General features: G+C 37.6%; 1 protein-coding gene across 4 annotated transcripts; it reads left to right on the forward strand.

The window, feature by feature from the left end:
• Positions 1–9,029: 9,029 nt before the first annotated feature.
• On the forward strand, positions 9,030–12,417 carry LOC137747702 (uncharacterized). 4 transcript variants are annotated; one of them, XM_068487861.2, is made up of 10 exons: positions 9,030–9,393; positions 9,548–9,610; positions 10,035–10,119; positions 10,226–10,294; positions 10,537–10,612; positions 10,857–10,908; positions 11,367–11,479; positions 11,564–11,633; positions 11,936–12,021; positions 12,124–12,417. In XM_068487861.2, exons 1-10 carry the CDS (start codon positions 9,061–9,063, stop codon positions 12,164–12,166), a joined length of 990 nt encoding a protein of 329 aa, XP_068343962.1. In that variant the 5' UTR covers positions 9,030–9,060; the 3' UTR covers positions 12,167–12,417. The 4 variants fall into 4 exon arrangements, with proteins under 4 accessions (XP_068343962.1, XP_088541353.1, XP_068343963.1 ...); XM_088685227.1 differs by having other exon boundaries at positions 11,385–11,479; XM_068487862.2 differs by having other exon boundaries at positions 10,540–10,612.
• The last annotated feature ends 4,813 nt before the right edge of the window (positions 12,418–17,230 follow it).

The following is a 17,230-nucleotide window of genomic DNA, read 5'->3' on the forward strand; positions in this document are numbered from 1 at the left end:
AATAATCTTCAAAGCCCTATCCAATGCCCTATAAGCCTTCATCCTTGTGCACCCATGATTCTTCTTGGCTTCCACAGTGGCTAAAAAAGAATCCATAAGTCATGTGGGACTGAACTTTATCCGATCTAAGTACAAATATGTGAGTAAAAGAGAAGTCATGTTCTTATTTGCCTAAGTCCTCATCTTTAGAGTTTACACTTTCTAGATCATCATAATTATAATTTGGTTCATGAACTAGATTCACCTCCCCATCTCCAGCTTCTTTAACATCTTCTTGTATTTCCTCTTTTGTCTTGTATTACTTTGTCCACTTCTCCTTCATTTAGCTGCTCTTCTTCTCCTTCAGTGCTCTCCTCAGTTTGCCTTTTGTTTTCTTTTCTTAGATTGCCTTCCTTTTCTTTGCTCATATTGCACCTCATCTGCGTGCTGAATCCCATCAAACTTGACAAATTTTGGGTTATCTTCATCACTTCTATATTCACTCTCTGCAAAGTCACTGTCTTCTTCAGCATCTTCTTCATCACTTTCTTCATTGTCTCCTTCAAAATCGACAAGTACATCAAAGAAAATACCACCGTCTTCCCCAACATCTTCTTCATTGTAATCTTCAACATGTACATCTTCTAAACCTATTTCTAATCAAAGAAGATATCACCGTCTTCCCCAACACCTTCTTTATTGTAATCTTCAACATGTACATCTTCTAAACCTATTTCTCAAGCAACTTGTACATCTTCAACCTTAACAACACTTGTACCAGCCACCTCATCTTGGTGTAAATCATCTTCCGAGCATATCAACCACCTCTTCTTTAACAGACACCCCCTTATTATTCGGGGGCATTCAATAGCTAGCAATCATTTTCTTTTTCTTGGTTTACAAGTTATTGCCCTAATACCCCTTTGTTCATCACTTAATTCCTCAATAACCACTATACTTGGACCGGTGCACTCCATAGACTCCATAAATTGTTGTTCCTTGGTGAAGGCTGTTAGGAATCTTGTAGTAGTAGTTCATGAACATCTCACTATATCTTAGAACTTTCACCATATCATCTATCATAGGGAGTGACATTTTGTCCTTGTCACAATAATCTATATATGATATATAATAGGACTTCAACCATTAAATTACTTGGAATTTAATTGGCAAAACAAGCTTTTGTTTGACATATACTTGAAATTGTATATGATATATAATAGGGATCCTGTGAATGGAGAAAAATGTTTATGTTTGTTGTTGCACATATTGAAAAAAGAAAAATTTTGGTTTTTGTGATTTTTTTAGTTTATTTTATTTTAATATTTGTAGCAAAGGTCTGTGTTTGAAAAATAATTTAATACAGAAAGGTTTATGGTTGTGGTTTAATGGGTGTAGGTTTATTGATTGTAGGTTTTTGTTTAGACACATAGCTTGGATAGTTGAAGCTATTCATTTGTTTTTTTTTTGTTAAAGCTTTATAGGTGAGGTTTTGTGGGTGAAGCCTTTAGGTTGAAGCTTTGTAGGTGAAGTTTTATTGTTGAAACTTTGTAGGTGAAGCTTGGTTGAAGTTTTGTAGGTGAAGTTGTTTGGTTGAAATTTTGTAGGTGAAGCTTTTAGGTTGAAGCTAATTGTTGGGCACAATAAAATGATTTTGCTTCACACTATCTTGATTAAGAGTGTGTGAAGCTTTTACATGTAGTTTGGACACCATGAATTGATTTTGCTTCACACTATCTTGATCAAAAGTGTGTGAAGCTTTTTACATTTATAGTTGCCTCCTATGTGTTGAAGTTTTGTTGGCCTTCTTCACCTGTCATAATTAACAATTAATTAATTGCTTAATTAATAATTATCAAAAATAATTATTAATTAATTACTTTCTGATTTTTTTTGTTAACATAATTTTTTTTTTTTTTTGGCAAACTTTTTTTCAGCCCCCTTCCTTTTTTTTTTTTTTTTTTTTGTTGAACTAGGGACAAGAAAATGTGGGAGAAACATATATAGATTTTGCTTCCACACTCTTGAGCAAGAGTGTGCGAGGCAAACCACACATTGTAGCAGTTGAAGGTTCGAAGGAACCATATAAATTGATTTTGCTTCGCACATTCTTGATTAAGAGTGTGCAAAGCTTTCTATGAGTTGTGGTTTTTGCATTGTTATAGAGGGGAAATGTCTGGAGCAGATGCAAAAGGGTTGAAGAGCTTGATCTTTGTCTACCATGTAGTGAAGCCCTTGTTGGCTTGTAATAAGATTTGTTGGTGACTATAACCTTTGTTGGGTATAAGTGCTCCCCCAATTGGGTTGAGTTAAGCTTGCTTATCCCTTTTTTAAGTTATAAGGCTTGAGGGTTTTTGATTATTTGTGAATGCCAAGAGTTCACATGTACAAGTTGTACCACTCCTCATCTAGTTAGTGGGAAGAATGGTGAGTTGCTGAGGCAAAAATGTTTATCAATAGTACTAGTTGTACTCTTCATCGCTTGGTTGGTGATATGAAGGTGAGTTCTTTCATCACCTAGTTGGTGATAAGAGTGGCAAGTTGCTGAATGATATTAGAGTACGAGTTGTACCTTTCATTACCTGGTTGGTGAGAATAAGGGCAAGGTGTCGAGACACATTGTAGCAAATGTCGAATGACAAAAAATATGTTGACACCCTTTTGAAGCTTAGTTGGCTTATGTATGAATGTGTTGAAATGTATAATGTTTATGTTGATTGACATGAGTGATGCTTATAAATGTTTTGCTATGCATGAACATGCTTTCGATATGTGAACCATGTTGGTTGTAACACTTAATTTCACTTACTTTGTGTTAAAGTACGCATGTTGAAGCTCTGAGTTAGAGTATAGAGGTAGGCCAACATAGACCAAGTGTTCAATGCTAGGAATGTAAAAGACTTAGATGAAGTTGTCTGAGTTCCCTTTTCATTAAATATTTGCTAAATGGCTTAGGTTACAAAAGATCTAAAACGGTTGATGGTCAAAACATTTGTAATGTATATGCCTTCTTATAATAGTGTTTCCTTCAGCACCTAGTCCCCCCATTTTGAAAGAGTTAGGCTTGACCCTACGGTCATAATAGTTGAAGGTACGTTCACCCCTGGTTGTCTTGATACGAACCTTTATCCCTCTTGTTGTAATGAACTTGCTGAAAGTAAAAATCCTTCCTCTTACCAAGAGATGAATATGTTTGGTGACTTAGCGAGTAGCTAAATAAAGCAGGAGATGATGCAATGAGTGTCTGAATGGTCAAAACCTCCTCACTTGGTAGAACTTGACTTTCACTCCCTACTAATTTATAGGGGTTAACCATATGAGGGTTCCATTGGCATGTCCTTGCCTCGGCAAATGCATGATTGTAAGCTTGCATCATTACGTTAGAGTAAGTCTTCCAAGTGTTAACATTGACTATGTACTTGAAGAAGCATTCACGCATGCCTACCATGAAGGCCCTGAGTGTTGTTTTATCATTTGCCTCAGTGCAACGAGAGTACTTGTGGCTGGAACGATCGGCATATTCACGCAATGACTCATCTGATTTCTAACGAATAATGTATAATTCATCAATGGAGTGTAAGCGATCAGCTTAGAAGATGTGTTGAGCCACGAAGAGTCTTCTTAGCTCAGCGAATGAATCCACAGTACTAGGTTGAAAACAACAATACCAATTGAAAGCTCCACCATAAAGAGTTGAGGGGAATATGAGACATCGTTCTTCATCATTGTGTCTTCAGTATGTCATGGTAGATTCAAAGATGTGGATATGCTCAATTAGATCTTCCCTCCTGGTATATGATTGTAAGCCAAGTTTGACACACCCTGATCGAGATCAGGGCGTGCTGGCCGTCATGTGGAAGTGACGAAGCCATGTGCACAGTGCGGAAGCTAATAAAATAGTACGAATAATAAAAACTAGCATACAAAATGTAATGGACACGAGTGCTAGCGTAAGTGAGACACGAGTTCAGAGCATAAGCCTAAAACAGTCCAAATAAAAATGATACGACAACAGTGCACCCGAAGGTGACCCTACGCTGGTGATCGTCTGTCAGAAATGCCGGGAAGCCCTCTGGGAAACCACCGAACCTGCTACTCAACTAGAACCTAGAAGGGCGCAAAACAAAAGCGTGAGTGGGCAAAAACAAAGCTTTTCGAAAACCATTTAACAAATACGTTCTAACCCCTCGCCGTAAAACCTGTATACTTCCCAGAAAATAGATATACGTATAATATATACCAATCATGCTCAAGAATATGCCATGCCAAAACCTCATAATGAAATGCAAGTGCTCAGGTGTAAATCATATCAATAACGTATAATCTGGCAGCCGGAGTCACCTAAAGTGACCTGGACGGCTGCATCTAGAGCTCAAATCTCAATCTCAATAACTGGACCTGCACACGAGTCGGAACCACCTAAAGTGGTCTGTACGACAGGCCTGGGTGTAATACATATATACGCTCTAGTGCTACGATCACGTGAAGGCTGGGCGAATAATCGCGGGTCACCTACGAGTCGGAACCACCTAAAGTGGTCTGTACGACGGGACTGTGCACCTAACTTGGATCTAAGCTGAGCGTGTGGTGCGGGAGGTGAACATCACATGAAGGACTGTGCCCTACTCTGGGCGGGAGCACTAACACCGGGGGTGCAGGTTATGAGCTCTCTAAACATCTCGAATCACTACTGAATGTAAACATGCATAACACTTACCTGGCACTTACCTGTGTGTCCACAGCGCCAATGCATACACATATAAATACGACTAACCAATCATAATCAACGGCAATATAAAATGCATGGCATATAAACTAATTAATATTTCAATCAATTTCTGGGAAAATATATGTATATAGGTATATACGGAAAACCAAAAGCCCACTTACTGGTATGTGGAAGGGTCGTAGCCCCCCTGCCTCGAGTGACCACGCTCGTCCTCGGGATAGGTATCACCTATATGCGAAACAACTACAAAAACGTCAATTTAAAAGCACATAACCAACCTTTAGAAATAACTTCTCATACAATGCTCAAATGGGGTATATGAATATACCAACGTGATCTACTCAACCTCAGGAACATCCCCATATTTTTAAAATAATTTTTCACCGTCGCACGCGCCCCCACGCGCCGGCCACGCGCAGGCACGTGCCTGGCGCGCTGACGGCGTCAGTTGACGCCGTTAGGAATATTCCGTTATTCCTAACGGATTCCATTAACGGCGTCAGGAATATTCCGTCAGACTTGACGGAATATTCCGTCGTCTTCTCCGGCGAGCCTTCGGCGCCGTCGCCGGAGCCGGAAAACCGGGAAAACTTCAAACTTTGATATCTTCTTCGTTTTTCAACCAAATTTCATAAAATTGGTACCAAAATGAAGCTTAGAACTAGAGGAACATAATCATACCACTTTCAAGTGCTAAAAACCACGAAATCTCACCTGCAAAAACAACCCAACTCCGGCCAACTTCGAAACTCGTGATCTCGACGTCCAAAACCTTCAAACGAACCACCCCGAGCCTCCTAGGGACCTCACCAAGCTACCTATAAGCTTGAAATTCCCTAAAACGTGAGAAATCACGTGTGCATGAACAGTACTCGAAATCGGACATCGTGGATTCGACGTGAAAACGAAGGTGTTCTTACCTGAAAATGGTATGGTTGGACTCCTACAAGCCTCACGAGCTCGAATGTGGTCTTGGTTTCCTCGATCTGTGAAGGTTTGATAGGTTTGTGGGTGTGGTCCGTATGTATATGGTGAATGGGAAGGGAAAGGGAACACGGGACAGTGCAGGGAAAAGAGGAAAATAGTGAGGGTGAGTGTGTGGTGCAAAACCAGCCACACCAAGCCAAAAAGAACAACTACACAACGAAAAATCACGCTAGGGGCAAAATCGTCATTTCACGCGTACGTTTTAAAATTCTCGGGACGGGCTGTCACAAAGTTTTTGTTTAGTTTTTTCTTGTAAAGGGGTGTAAATGATCATCCTTGTTAGTGGGCCTAGACTTGGTTGATTCCAGTAAGGTATTTTGGCCTAACGATCGGCCTTCAACCTGTTCAATTCTTCGATGAGCTGCAAGATAAGGGGGGTCATGAGTGGAGTCAGGCATAATTAGAACTTTTCTTCATAAGTCTCATTTATTCTTTGGAAGTATCGAAGTTTGGTTAAAGGCATGTGGCCTTTCCCTGGATTCACCATACTCGTTTTCGGGACGTGTTTGTTGGAAGTCCCCCGAGTCTCCTACATCTTCTTGTCCCTCAAAGACTTGTCGTTCTTTTCCTTGATTAGGGGTTAGCCTACATTGTGGTAGGAGACTAAGCCATTTGATGACCTTTGGGTCTTTGATCCTTGAGCTTATGTGAATGAGGTTTTCTCGACGCTGCCTCAAGAAGTCTCGACAATCGCAATAAACAGTTTTCGATCCTTCCACCATTTCTACAAAGAGGCACCTTCCTCCATTTTTCCTGCTTCGGTTCAAAGCAGCTGGGTTGAGAAAAGTCTTACGTTGATCAACACATTGATGAGTAGCTCGCTTCTTATTAGGAGTATCCATGTTGAAGATCAGTGACCCCCCTTTTGGGGGGTACCCATGTGATAATTGACGTCCACAGAGGAAATGGACTCGTGTGACTGAGTATGCTTAGCCTCATGGAGCATTTCGAAGAGCTTCTCATACTGCTCTAAGAGGATTTCATTTTTCATTGCTATCTTGTTGTTTTGAGCCTTTAGCTCTTTGATTTAGCTTGAAGAGCAAACTTTTTTCGTTCCTTCCTTCACTGCTTCACACTAGGCATAAGGGGAGTGTCATTCTGTGTGCTATGGCTTGCTTCGCTTCTCATGTTGGAGAGGGATGCTTGATCAAATGAGAGTGTGTACGAACGATGGAAACTAGCTTGACAAAGCTGGAGATAGTAGGAATAAGTGTCGTTTCCCACAGACGGCACCAAATGTTGATGCACAAAATCAGTAAAGACTTTAGAACAGCGTAAAATGTCAAGTTTGTCACCTTCGCTCGGTTGCTTCGATCACCTGGTGCTGATAATATGTAAATAGATAGAGATAATGAAGCAAACACAAGATGTATGTGGTTCACCGTAAGTCTGGCTATGTCCACGGAGTAGAGGAGTTCTCATTAATAGTGAATGGTTTGCACAAATACATAAGTTTAAGCATGATTATCGTCAGTGGGTTCTAATGACTAGTTTAAGTACAATAATGACATTCAGGATTAATTGTAGGAGAATGGTCTTCTTTTATAGTTGAGAAGAGCCTCTAGATTTTGTCTGCTGTCGATGTGGGACTATATGAGATTTATTATGATGTTGACATGTGTCGTGCTATGATTGACCTCTTGGTTGAAGGGAAACTTTTGTGCTTCGGTAGGGGTGCCTCAGCATGAACCCCTCAACAGGTCCTTGAAGGTATGAAGTTAACCAGTGCTTGGTAGTTTCGGGATTGGTCAAGTATGGTACAAACATGCAACTTCCCCACCCCCCCCATAGTAGTATTCATGACCGAGCTCCCCACCATGATGCAAATGAATGGAAAATAAGTCTAGATAAACTAAAATTTACTAAAAAAAAAAAAAAAAAAAAAAACCTAGTTAAAACCCTAGTTAGTGAAGCCAACAAACCCTAGGACCACACATCACAGAAAAAAGCATAAGAAGACCCAAAATGATCCCCATTTTCTAACAAATCAGTAAGCATTTTGAATAAACAAAGAAAATACTACATCTTCTTCACCAACAAACAAAGCACAAAAAAGACCATATTTAGTGCAGCCAACAAACCTTAAGACAACACTCACCCCAAATGTAAACAATTGCAATTCAACATATTCAACAGTCAACAACAAAGCAAAGGACAAAGTAGCTTACAGAAAAAAGGACAATAAGACCCAAAAATACCCCATTATCCAACAAATAAGTAAGCATTTTGAATAAACAAAGAAAACAACCCACCCATCTCCATCAAACAAAGCACCAAAAGGACCCACCATTATCCAACATTAGAATAAACAAAACAAAAATTAGAACAAGCACCAAATTTCTTTTTAAAACAATTATCCAAACCACAGTAAACAAACTACCTTTTTCTCGACAACAATAAACAAAACACCTAATGGACCCCCATTCTCCAACATATCAGTAAGCATTTCGAATAAACAATCAACAAAACCCACCCATCGCCAACAAAGATTTTGGAATCAACAGACCCAAAAGAACCTGAATAAAAAAAAGGGAAGTAACAAAGCACAAAACGAACTAAAATTTGTATTTACAGTAGGTAGGCGTCATTTCCTCGGGATCCTCGCGCACATTCCACCCCATTTCGAATCTTTCAAAATACTGTTAAATCCTTTGAAAACCAGTGGAGCTTAGGGTTTTCAACAAAAATGAACAAAGGGAAGGTAGGTGACGATGAAATGAACTTAAGGTTTTCGCTGAACAAACTATTGATTGCAATTTGGTGTGAGTGATAGGAAATTAGGGTTAGGGTTCTTCTTTGATTTGGGAACTGGAGCTAAATAATGGAATTGCACGGTTGGGGCTTTAGGCTTCAATTCAAATTGCATGGTTTACGAGGCAATTTTTTTTTTTTGTAAAATTTTTAAATTTTATTAAATTTATTTTATTATTATAATATACACGTGTCATCCTTTTAGATGATCCACATGTTTCAGAAACCAACGTGGAAGTCCATATGTGGAGGTAGTGGGACCCAGCATAAGCCAAGTCAGCATTTATCAGAGGAATTGACGGACAAAGTAACAGAGGTATAACATTGCAACAAATTCGTAAGATAAGGTATGACATTAAAATGTTTTAAAGATGAGATATGAAATTGTGATGGCCCAATAATTGAGGTAGTCTTTTTTAATTTACCCTAAATTTTTTTATGACGAAGTTATCTTTCGATTACCTTATCATCACCGTTTATTCAATCAGGCCAAAATATAAATATCATAATGGGCTACAAATTTTCTGGCCCAGCCCACCTTTGCAACTTAAAAGTACTGTCGCTGCTATATTACAATACAAAAAACGGAAGCCAATTTTTTTCTAGGGCTTCAAATGGACGACATGGCTCCCTATTACCCGCCACCGCCTCCACCACCAGGCTCGGTTCACTACCCCTACTACCAACAACCTCCGCCCTCTCAGCCACCTCCAGTGGTGGCGCCACCGCCACAGCACCACTTGGTTCAGCCCTACTTCCCTCAACAGCCACCACCTTTCGCTTCCTACGCTGCCCCTCTTATCCCCCAACCCTCATACGACGAGCTCCGAACTCTATTCGTCGCCGGTCTCCCAGAAGATGTCAAGCCTCGCGAAATCTATAACCTCTTCCGCGAGTTTCCGGGTTACGAGTCCTCCCACCTCCGAACCCCCAACGGAAAATCTCAGGTACGTCGTTATCAATTGAAATTCGATAAATTTAATGCCTAATTTTTAAATTTTTTTTTATTGGGAAGTTGGGGAATTTTGGATTGGATTTGAATGTGTGGTATTTATTGACGCTGAAGTTTATGTGAGCTGACACGGTGTTTTGGTGATGCAGCCTTTTGCTTTTGCGGTGTTCTTGGATCAGCAGTCTGCCATTGGAGCAATGCACGCGCTGAATGTAAGTATCTTGCATTGTTTAGTGATGTAAATTTTGGATATCTATAAATAAATACTGTATTTGTACTATGTTGGTTGCACTGCTGTGTTGACATTGTGGAAATCGGGCTAGTATTGGTTGGTATTTGTGGTTTAAATAGGGCGATCATTTGGCTTGTAAGTCTTTTGCAATTTGCAATTATGATAATGTAGTCAATATTTATCCATTTTTATCTCCTTGGCTGAAGAGCCTATCATAGGGTTGAATCACTTATACCTATTTGTGTGTGGAGGATGGAGGTTCTATAGTAGCGGTTTGCAAATGTGTTGGTTGATTATATGCCTTTTAGTCGGCAAGTTTTCCTCTTTTTATGTGAAATTTAGGTGCACGAAGAAAGATGTGAAAGCATTAACTGAGAGCTCTTGATTTTGAACCTTATTTGCAGGGGATGGTGTTTGATCTTGAGAAAGGTTCAACATTATATATTGATCTAGCTAAATCTAATTCTAGGTCTAAGCGTTCAAGAACAGGTTGATTGCTTTGTGCTTTCTTCACTTTCTTGGTCCGTTCTTTGTTTATTTCGGTAATAACTGGCATGGAACTGCAATATGTGCTATTGTTGATCATTGTTTGCAGATGATGAAAGATCTGGCTCAGATAAGAGAGCTAGAAGTTCATCATATTCAAGGGGAACTCCTGATTCTGGTAAGAGGATTGTCTGTAACTTAACGGATTAGCTCATGTGAATTCCCTTGTTTGCAGTTGTTTGTATATTAATCATCCTGATGTACATTATGCGATCTCCATTCTCTATATGATCAATTTTCTTGATGATATCTGTTTGATGATTGCCTGGTCTCTGAGACCAGAAACTATTACTTAGTCACATGGAGGACACATTTATCTAATAGCTCACATTGCACATGTTTTGCACGCTTGGACACTAGCAGGAGTTGGCAGCATTCACATGCCTGGAATGGGTAATTCTGCTTACAACATGACTGGTTATCCATCTGCACCAAGGTCATCTGCACTGCTTGAGCACACGTTTTTTTTACATGGAAGTGACTACAATTAGTTCAATAATCAGCACATATTTTCTTTTAAAGTATATCACTTCTAGCTGAAAGGCCAAGGGCATAGTTAAAGAAGTTTCTGGATGCCCTGTTCCACAAAGTTGGAGTATAGTATTTCCTTTCTGAAATAACCTCTTTAGTAAATCTAATTGAACTTTTTGTACTCATTTATTGTTTTCTTTACTATTCAGTCATGGCAACTTCAATGGCAGAGCTGTACACGAGACAATATCCCCAAATGCGGTATGGTTTCTCTTCATTAGTTATACTTGGTTTCTCTGTGTATTTTCATTTTCAAGTCGATTTTAAATTCTTGAAGATGGTCATGCAATATTTTCTTTGATATTCTTTTTTTGCTTTTAAAAGATACATGTTCGATTCTTTAAGCATTATGATATTTATCTTGTCAGGCGTTTTACCATAGGGCTGCACTAGGGACATTGTTTTATGGAATAAAAGGCCACCTTAAAACTAATATTGAGCACATCCTATCGCAATTTGTGTTGTAGTGAAAGAAACTTCCATTGTAGTCTCAGAATTTTAAATACTGGATTCCTAACGTGGATTTTGTGCATCATTTTGTATTTTTTCAATTTGCTTGTTTTCTTCTGGAATCCTACTCTCTTCATCGTAGGTGTTACATAAATTGCATTAAATGCAATCTAATTGTGAACATTGTTGGCTCTTATTTACATTGGCAGAATAATTCTTCTGTACAGCATTTTCCACAAAATAATACTCCATGTCCAACGCTTTTTGTGGCTAACTTGGGGCCAACATGTACGGAGCAAGAGCTAATTCAAGTGTTTTCAAGGTTAATAGCTATAATTTCTTTTCATTTACATTCATCTGTATAGTCTGTAACACTGACGAGGCTTTTCTAATTTGTTTTTGTTAGGTGCCCTGGGTTCATAAAATTGAAGATGCAAAGCACATATGGAGCTCCGGTTGCATTTGTTGATTTTCAGGTACTTATTGGTGCTATCATTCAGCTTAAAAATAACAGTAAACATGCGGAGTTTCCAAGAGGGAGCTTAGATGTAGATAGCACTGATATGAGCATTTGTAGAAAACAATTGAGAATCGAAAGTAAAGTTATCCATTACTTATTCTATTGCTGCCTCTTGTGTCGGAGTCTTGGGCGTTATCGATTTTATGTTATGGAAGCCTTGCTTACCAGTACAATGTCTGAATTTCCTTATTGCAACGCTTCCTAGACCTGCTTTGTGGTTCTAAATTTCTAATTATATGCTTTGCCCTATGTTTGTAGGACACTGCCTGCTCAACTGGAGCGCTGAGTCATCTGCAAGGCACATTTCTCTACTCATCAACAGCTGGCGAAGGCATGAGATTAGAGTATCCTTTAGTAGTTGGCCTGTTGCTTTGTTTGCTTTTTTCCTTTCCTCTCCTTGGATTTGTTGGTTTTATGTTACAAGTTTTGCTTAACAAGAATCCCAGATACGCCAGATCACGAATGGGAATGCGTAAGAAGCCGAAGTAGTTTGAATAGAAGATTGTAGCTTTTCGCTCGTTTCCATGCCCGCGCAAGGCGATCCACATCTTACATTAGTTGTACCAACAGTAGGTAGATTTGCCATCTAGGCAGGGGTGTCCATTTATGTTCATTTTCCTTGATGGTGCCCTCGTCGTCATCGTCAACGTCAACATTCAATAATGGAAAATATTTGTGGGTTTTCAAATTATAAACATTTAATTCTTTGACAAAAGTATGATATTTTGTTGACTTAAACATATTTTGTTGTACGTGCACTCGATGGATACAATAATTGCAAATTACGGTCAAAAACAAATATTTATTTGCACATGTCAATTTAAATATAAGAAAACATTTATTTATACGAAATACAATAGATTTACTTAAATCCGTAGGCGCTAGACCTTAGCCTACCGTTTAATTAGTACCTAACGTTTTTAGGACCTTGTCCATACCTTCACTAAAGTTTCCAACCCTACTGTGCAAGAAAGATGGTGAGAAAAGCGATCACTAAAATGAAGATAAGGATTTATTTAACTTTTCGAAAAATCGCTTGATGTTTTTTTTATTTAGACGAAACTTACTTTAATTAGTTGCTTACGTGTACAAACCATTGATATTTACAAAGCTCACAATACATCAACATTCAAATTAACCGATTGACCATAATGCTAATCCAGTTCAATGCAAGTAGACATATACATAAAAATAATAATAGCTAATCAAGCATCGTCAATTACTATGTGTGTGTGCGCGAGAGACTTGTTCAAAGGAAATAAAAAATTGTCAAAGACAATGACTTGTCACATTTTCCACACGCTTGACTTTTTGTTTTTTTTTTTTTTTTGGTTTTTCTTTTCTGCAGAGACACTCAGACACGACCTCCTCCTCAATCTGAAATGATATATAAATGGACGTGGAAAAGTTAGACATGTGCATGAAATTTATTATTTTCCTTTTTCATTTTTTTGGATTTATGTAGAAAGGTCAACGTGAATCCTTTAACTCCTACATCTAAGGACCAACTGCCCTCGGGTTTGTCACACTTTGTCACACTGCCATTGCCTGCCACGTCACGGCATTCATGGGGATGATGGCCATCGTATCGTATGCTTGACTTGCTACTTCTCATTTTCTGACCGAATTCTTAGTCTGCATGCCTGATCAATGTTTTTGGTATAATGATGGAGATGAACAATAGGAGAATGGAACGTAGAAATAGATATTTGCGACGTATGGGCAATCGCAAGCTCAATTATTCAACTAAAATTCAGTATATTACCAAATACAATAGACGTAGGCAGCGATATAGTTAGGATTTTCAAATAATGAGATTATGATATCAACAAAAAAAGCTTTATTGACTCATTTCATTGAGCACTTAGCAGATATCTGCCAATTCTTGTCAACATATGCCGAAAATTTATGCCAACATGTGGCGACAACTACTATTATTTGTAGAGGCTTGTCGAGGGTGAATGCAAGATACTGTAACGAAATGTTGAAGGTTGTCAAGGCTTTTCAACTAAAGAAATTCATATAAAAAGAGAGAAAAGGAAGACAAATATGATAAAAGAAAATAAAAAAAACATAAAGAGAAGGTTGTAATTTAATTTATCTTAGTTGTTAATAGGGATCAAATACAATATACAAACAAATATACATAGAGCTTTTAAAATTGTTGGGATCAAGAACAATCAATAACTCTATGTTAGTTCTGCCAGTAGACGTATGTTCTCACTTTTTTCTCTCTTTTGTGTGATGAGAGATAAAGAAAAGATAACATATTCACTGTTACACCTAAAGATTTTCTTTCATCGATGCTCGCCCTCTGCTTTCTCTTGGAGAAATCATCTATTGGTTCTAATAGGCAAGTCACGTGACTAAATAGTAGTCTTACGCTTGACTAAAGTATGATTAGTTTGATAAGTGGAAATTTAGTTCTTAATCCTTTTGTTTAGACTAAAGAAGTCAACAAGATTGATGGATATATAATTCTACTCCACTTTTGGGGACCCCCCCCCCCCCCTCCGGCAAAATTTGCTTTAAATGCAACCTAATACCTTTCTTCTTTTATTTTCTTTTTCTTCCAAGAATTCAATTTTATTTCAAGAATTTAAAGTTACCTGACATTCATCTTCAAACTACAGATTCATCAAGTTACCTAGCATGGTTGGCTAGGCAATATGGAAGACTGAAGCAATAAAAATGTAATTCTTACCCTCTATTTGTACTATATATTTAATAGAAAAAGGACTCACATTATGTTGGTGGGTGTTATCTCTAGAGAAATTGTACAAATAGCTAGTAAGTGAAACACTAATCCTGATGCAATATCAGCCACCCAAATCTCTCTTGACGCCAGTGAAATTCGGTTGATAAGACGCCGATGAGTTGGATTGTAAACACAGATATCAATCAATCGATAAACCTTGATGTAACCCTTACATTGAGTCGTGGAGTTGGTTATGTAATAAGGCGTTACCTCTATTAGAGAGATTATAAATATAGATGGTAAATGAAGCACTAATCTTGATGCAATATCAGCCACTCAAACCTCTGTTGACGCCAGTGAGATTTGGTTGATAAGACGCCGAAGAGATTGATTGTAAACACAAATATCAATCAATTGATAAACCTTGACGTAACCCTTACATTGAGTCATGGAGTTGGTTATGTAGTAAGGGGTTTGCTTTCGTCCTCTGTGGTGAGTCGTGTGCACTAACTTTGTAATTGCTCGAGAATTTTGAGTAAGATTGGAGGATTTATTACCCTCGATATAGCAAAAAACAAAAGCTACAACTGATAGTCACTACATGAAACAAAATTACAAATCACTTCCTCTAGTCTCTAGCTAGCCCCATTATTGCTGTCATCCCTACACAAATTATTTCTACCCCCACTCTATCTAGCTTGGTGCAAAAGCTAAAATAAAAAATAAAAAATAAAACCTCGTGATTGTTTTCTTAATTTTGCCACCTACCCACCCACTGTCTTCAATATTTCAATCACAAAGCAACAAAACCTTAAAAGAAGCCCCTTCTTTTCAGGGCTATAAAGTTCGGCTTCTTTTTATTATTTATATTTGCATGGTAAGTAATATAATTGAGTCACAATACCAAAAAATACAATACAACACAACTAGCCATGCATTTGCAAGCTGTACACCCATAATCTATATATACCAAACAATCATTATACATATGTGTCTATACATACATACATACATACATATATATATATATATAGGAAATTGTTATTAGCACTCCAAAAATCTCATTTGATACTCCAAATTTTCTATAATTAGAAAGAAAAATACATTTGTGAGGGGTATAGAATGAGATTTTTGGAATGCTAATAACAATTATATATATATATATGGGATATGTTCAAGGAACAAACATTTTGACAAATATTTTTACACTCTTTTTGAGCTTTTAGATCACATGATATCAAAGGGCTCTTATTTATTCATTAAATGACATAAATGCTTATGTGAATTTTAACTAACATTACAGGAAAAAAAAAAATATCTGAAAGGAATTAAAAATAAAATTAAATGGGAAGCCCCCAAGACTTTGCCTTCGCTGTCTTTCCCCATGATCTACCTGCACTTCATCTCCAAAGTTGCTTTCCCCACCTTTAGTTCCTCTAAAGACCGCACAATTTTCAACCTTCGAAACAAAATTCTCCGCCTCTACGTCCTAACAGGCGCCATCATCGACCTTCTGCTCCTCATTGCCTACCTTTTTTAGGGCATTTTCGAAGGCGATAAAGAAGGGGGAGACGGAAATTGACGAATAATATGGTCTAGGAAATATTGAAATTTCATCGTGTCAATTGAATAGGCAAATGATTTTGATTGAATTGAATGTTTGCAAGGATGATCCAAGAATCGATGTTTACAATATAGACGATTCAGATCATTGAAGTTCGATGTAGACTAGGTCCCATAACTAATCCTCAATTTTTTTTTTTTTTTTTTTTCAAAAATAGGGATCCCTCCCCATAAAGGATATATATAACGAGTTTAGCGACACTATAGTGTTTCGAGAATACATTGTTATTTAAAAACAAATTTGCATATAACATTGCATTGTATTATTAGAATAGAAATGTAACGTTACAAAGAATTTGTTTTCTCTAAGTCATAGTGGTTAAACATCTTGAAGAGTCGCTACATAGCAGCGAACTTTTTCTTGGTAGACGACAACCATAGTGGTTGAGCATCTTTGATGCATACTTTTTCAACAATCCAAAATAGAAAAGGCATGAAGAAATCAAGTACTATTGTCGTTGTTTTTTAAACGTTTGCAGTTGTATCTCTCACTCAGTGAGTTATGGCATTATGGGCAAACTTTTAATAGGGAAATTGTGGAGAGCAATAATACTTGGTACAATCCCAGTGTATCCAACAAATACAATGCAAATTGCAAAAGTATGGGGAACAAAAACCAACCACATCCGAATTTAGTAATGTCTTTTTATATATAAAGTTCCATATATAGTTTCGATTCGTCAGTGCTCATAACCCTAATGTAGTTAAAATACATGGAAACAAAAATGTGGTTGAAGACAAGCACATACGATCTGTCCTTGTAGTATATAAAAATGGAACATTTACTCCAACCACATTATTTGTGGCTCCTATCGTATGGGAAAGAGTACTCCTCAATTATATGTCACTAGTGATTTTGATACTCCCGATTTAATTTATCATGCAACGCTTACGTAAAACTGTAAATAATTGTGATAACGTAAATTAGAAGTTCGAGAATTGTTGCCTTATAGTTTATGACTTGAGTAAACAATTTAGTGACATAACATAGAATGGCAACATATCCTTTTGGGGAGTGGTGTTTTATTTATAGGCTTATCAAAATAACTGCTAAACCATATTTGAAGTATCACTTTACATCATGTTTTTGCAATCACTCCATAGACTTTTACTTTGTGTTTTGTATTGCCTCATTTCGTCAATTTTATATATCAGCTCGTTAACTTTTGATATAGGGTACTCGAGGTGCCGTCAATATGTCATTCATTTTATTGATATCATGTTAATACCAA

This window comes from Pyrus communis, chromosome 2 (genome assembly GCF_041283825.1).
Source record: "Pyrus communis isolate YQ-2024b chromosome 2, ASM4128382v1, whole genome shotgun sequence".
In the NCBI taxonomy this organism is placed as follows: domain Eukaryota; kingdom Viridiplantae; phylum Streptophyta; class Magnoliopsida; order Rosales; family Rosaceae; genus Pyrus; species Pyrus communis.

Bases quoted from the DNA above. Each gene is read 5' to 3' on its own strand.
- LOC137747702 (XM_068487861.2), top strand. From the start codon at position 9,061: ATGGACGACATGGCTCCCTATTACCCGCCACCGCCTCCACCACCAGGC. The intron at 9,394-9,547 runs GTACGTCGTTAT...TTGGTGATGCAG, and splicing joins CCCCCAACGGAAAATCTCAG to CCTTTTGCTTTTGCGGTGTT. The intron at 10,909-11,366 runs GTATGGTTTCTC...TTACATTGGCAG, and splicing joins AGACAATATCCCCAAATGCG to AATAATTCTTCTGTACAGCA.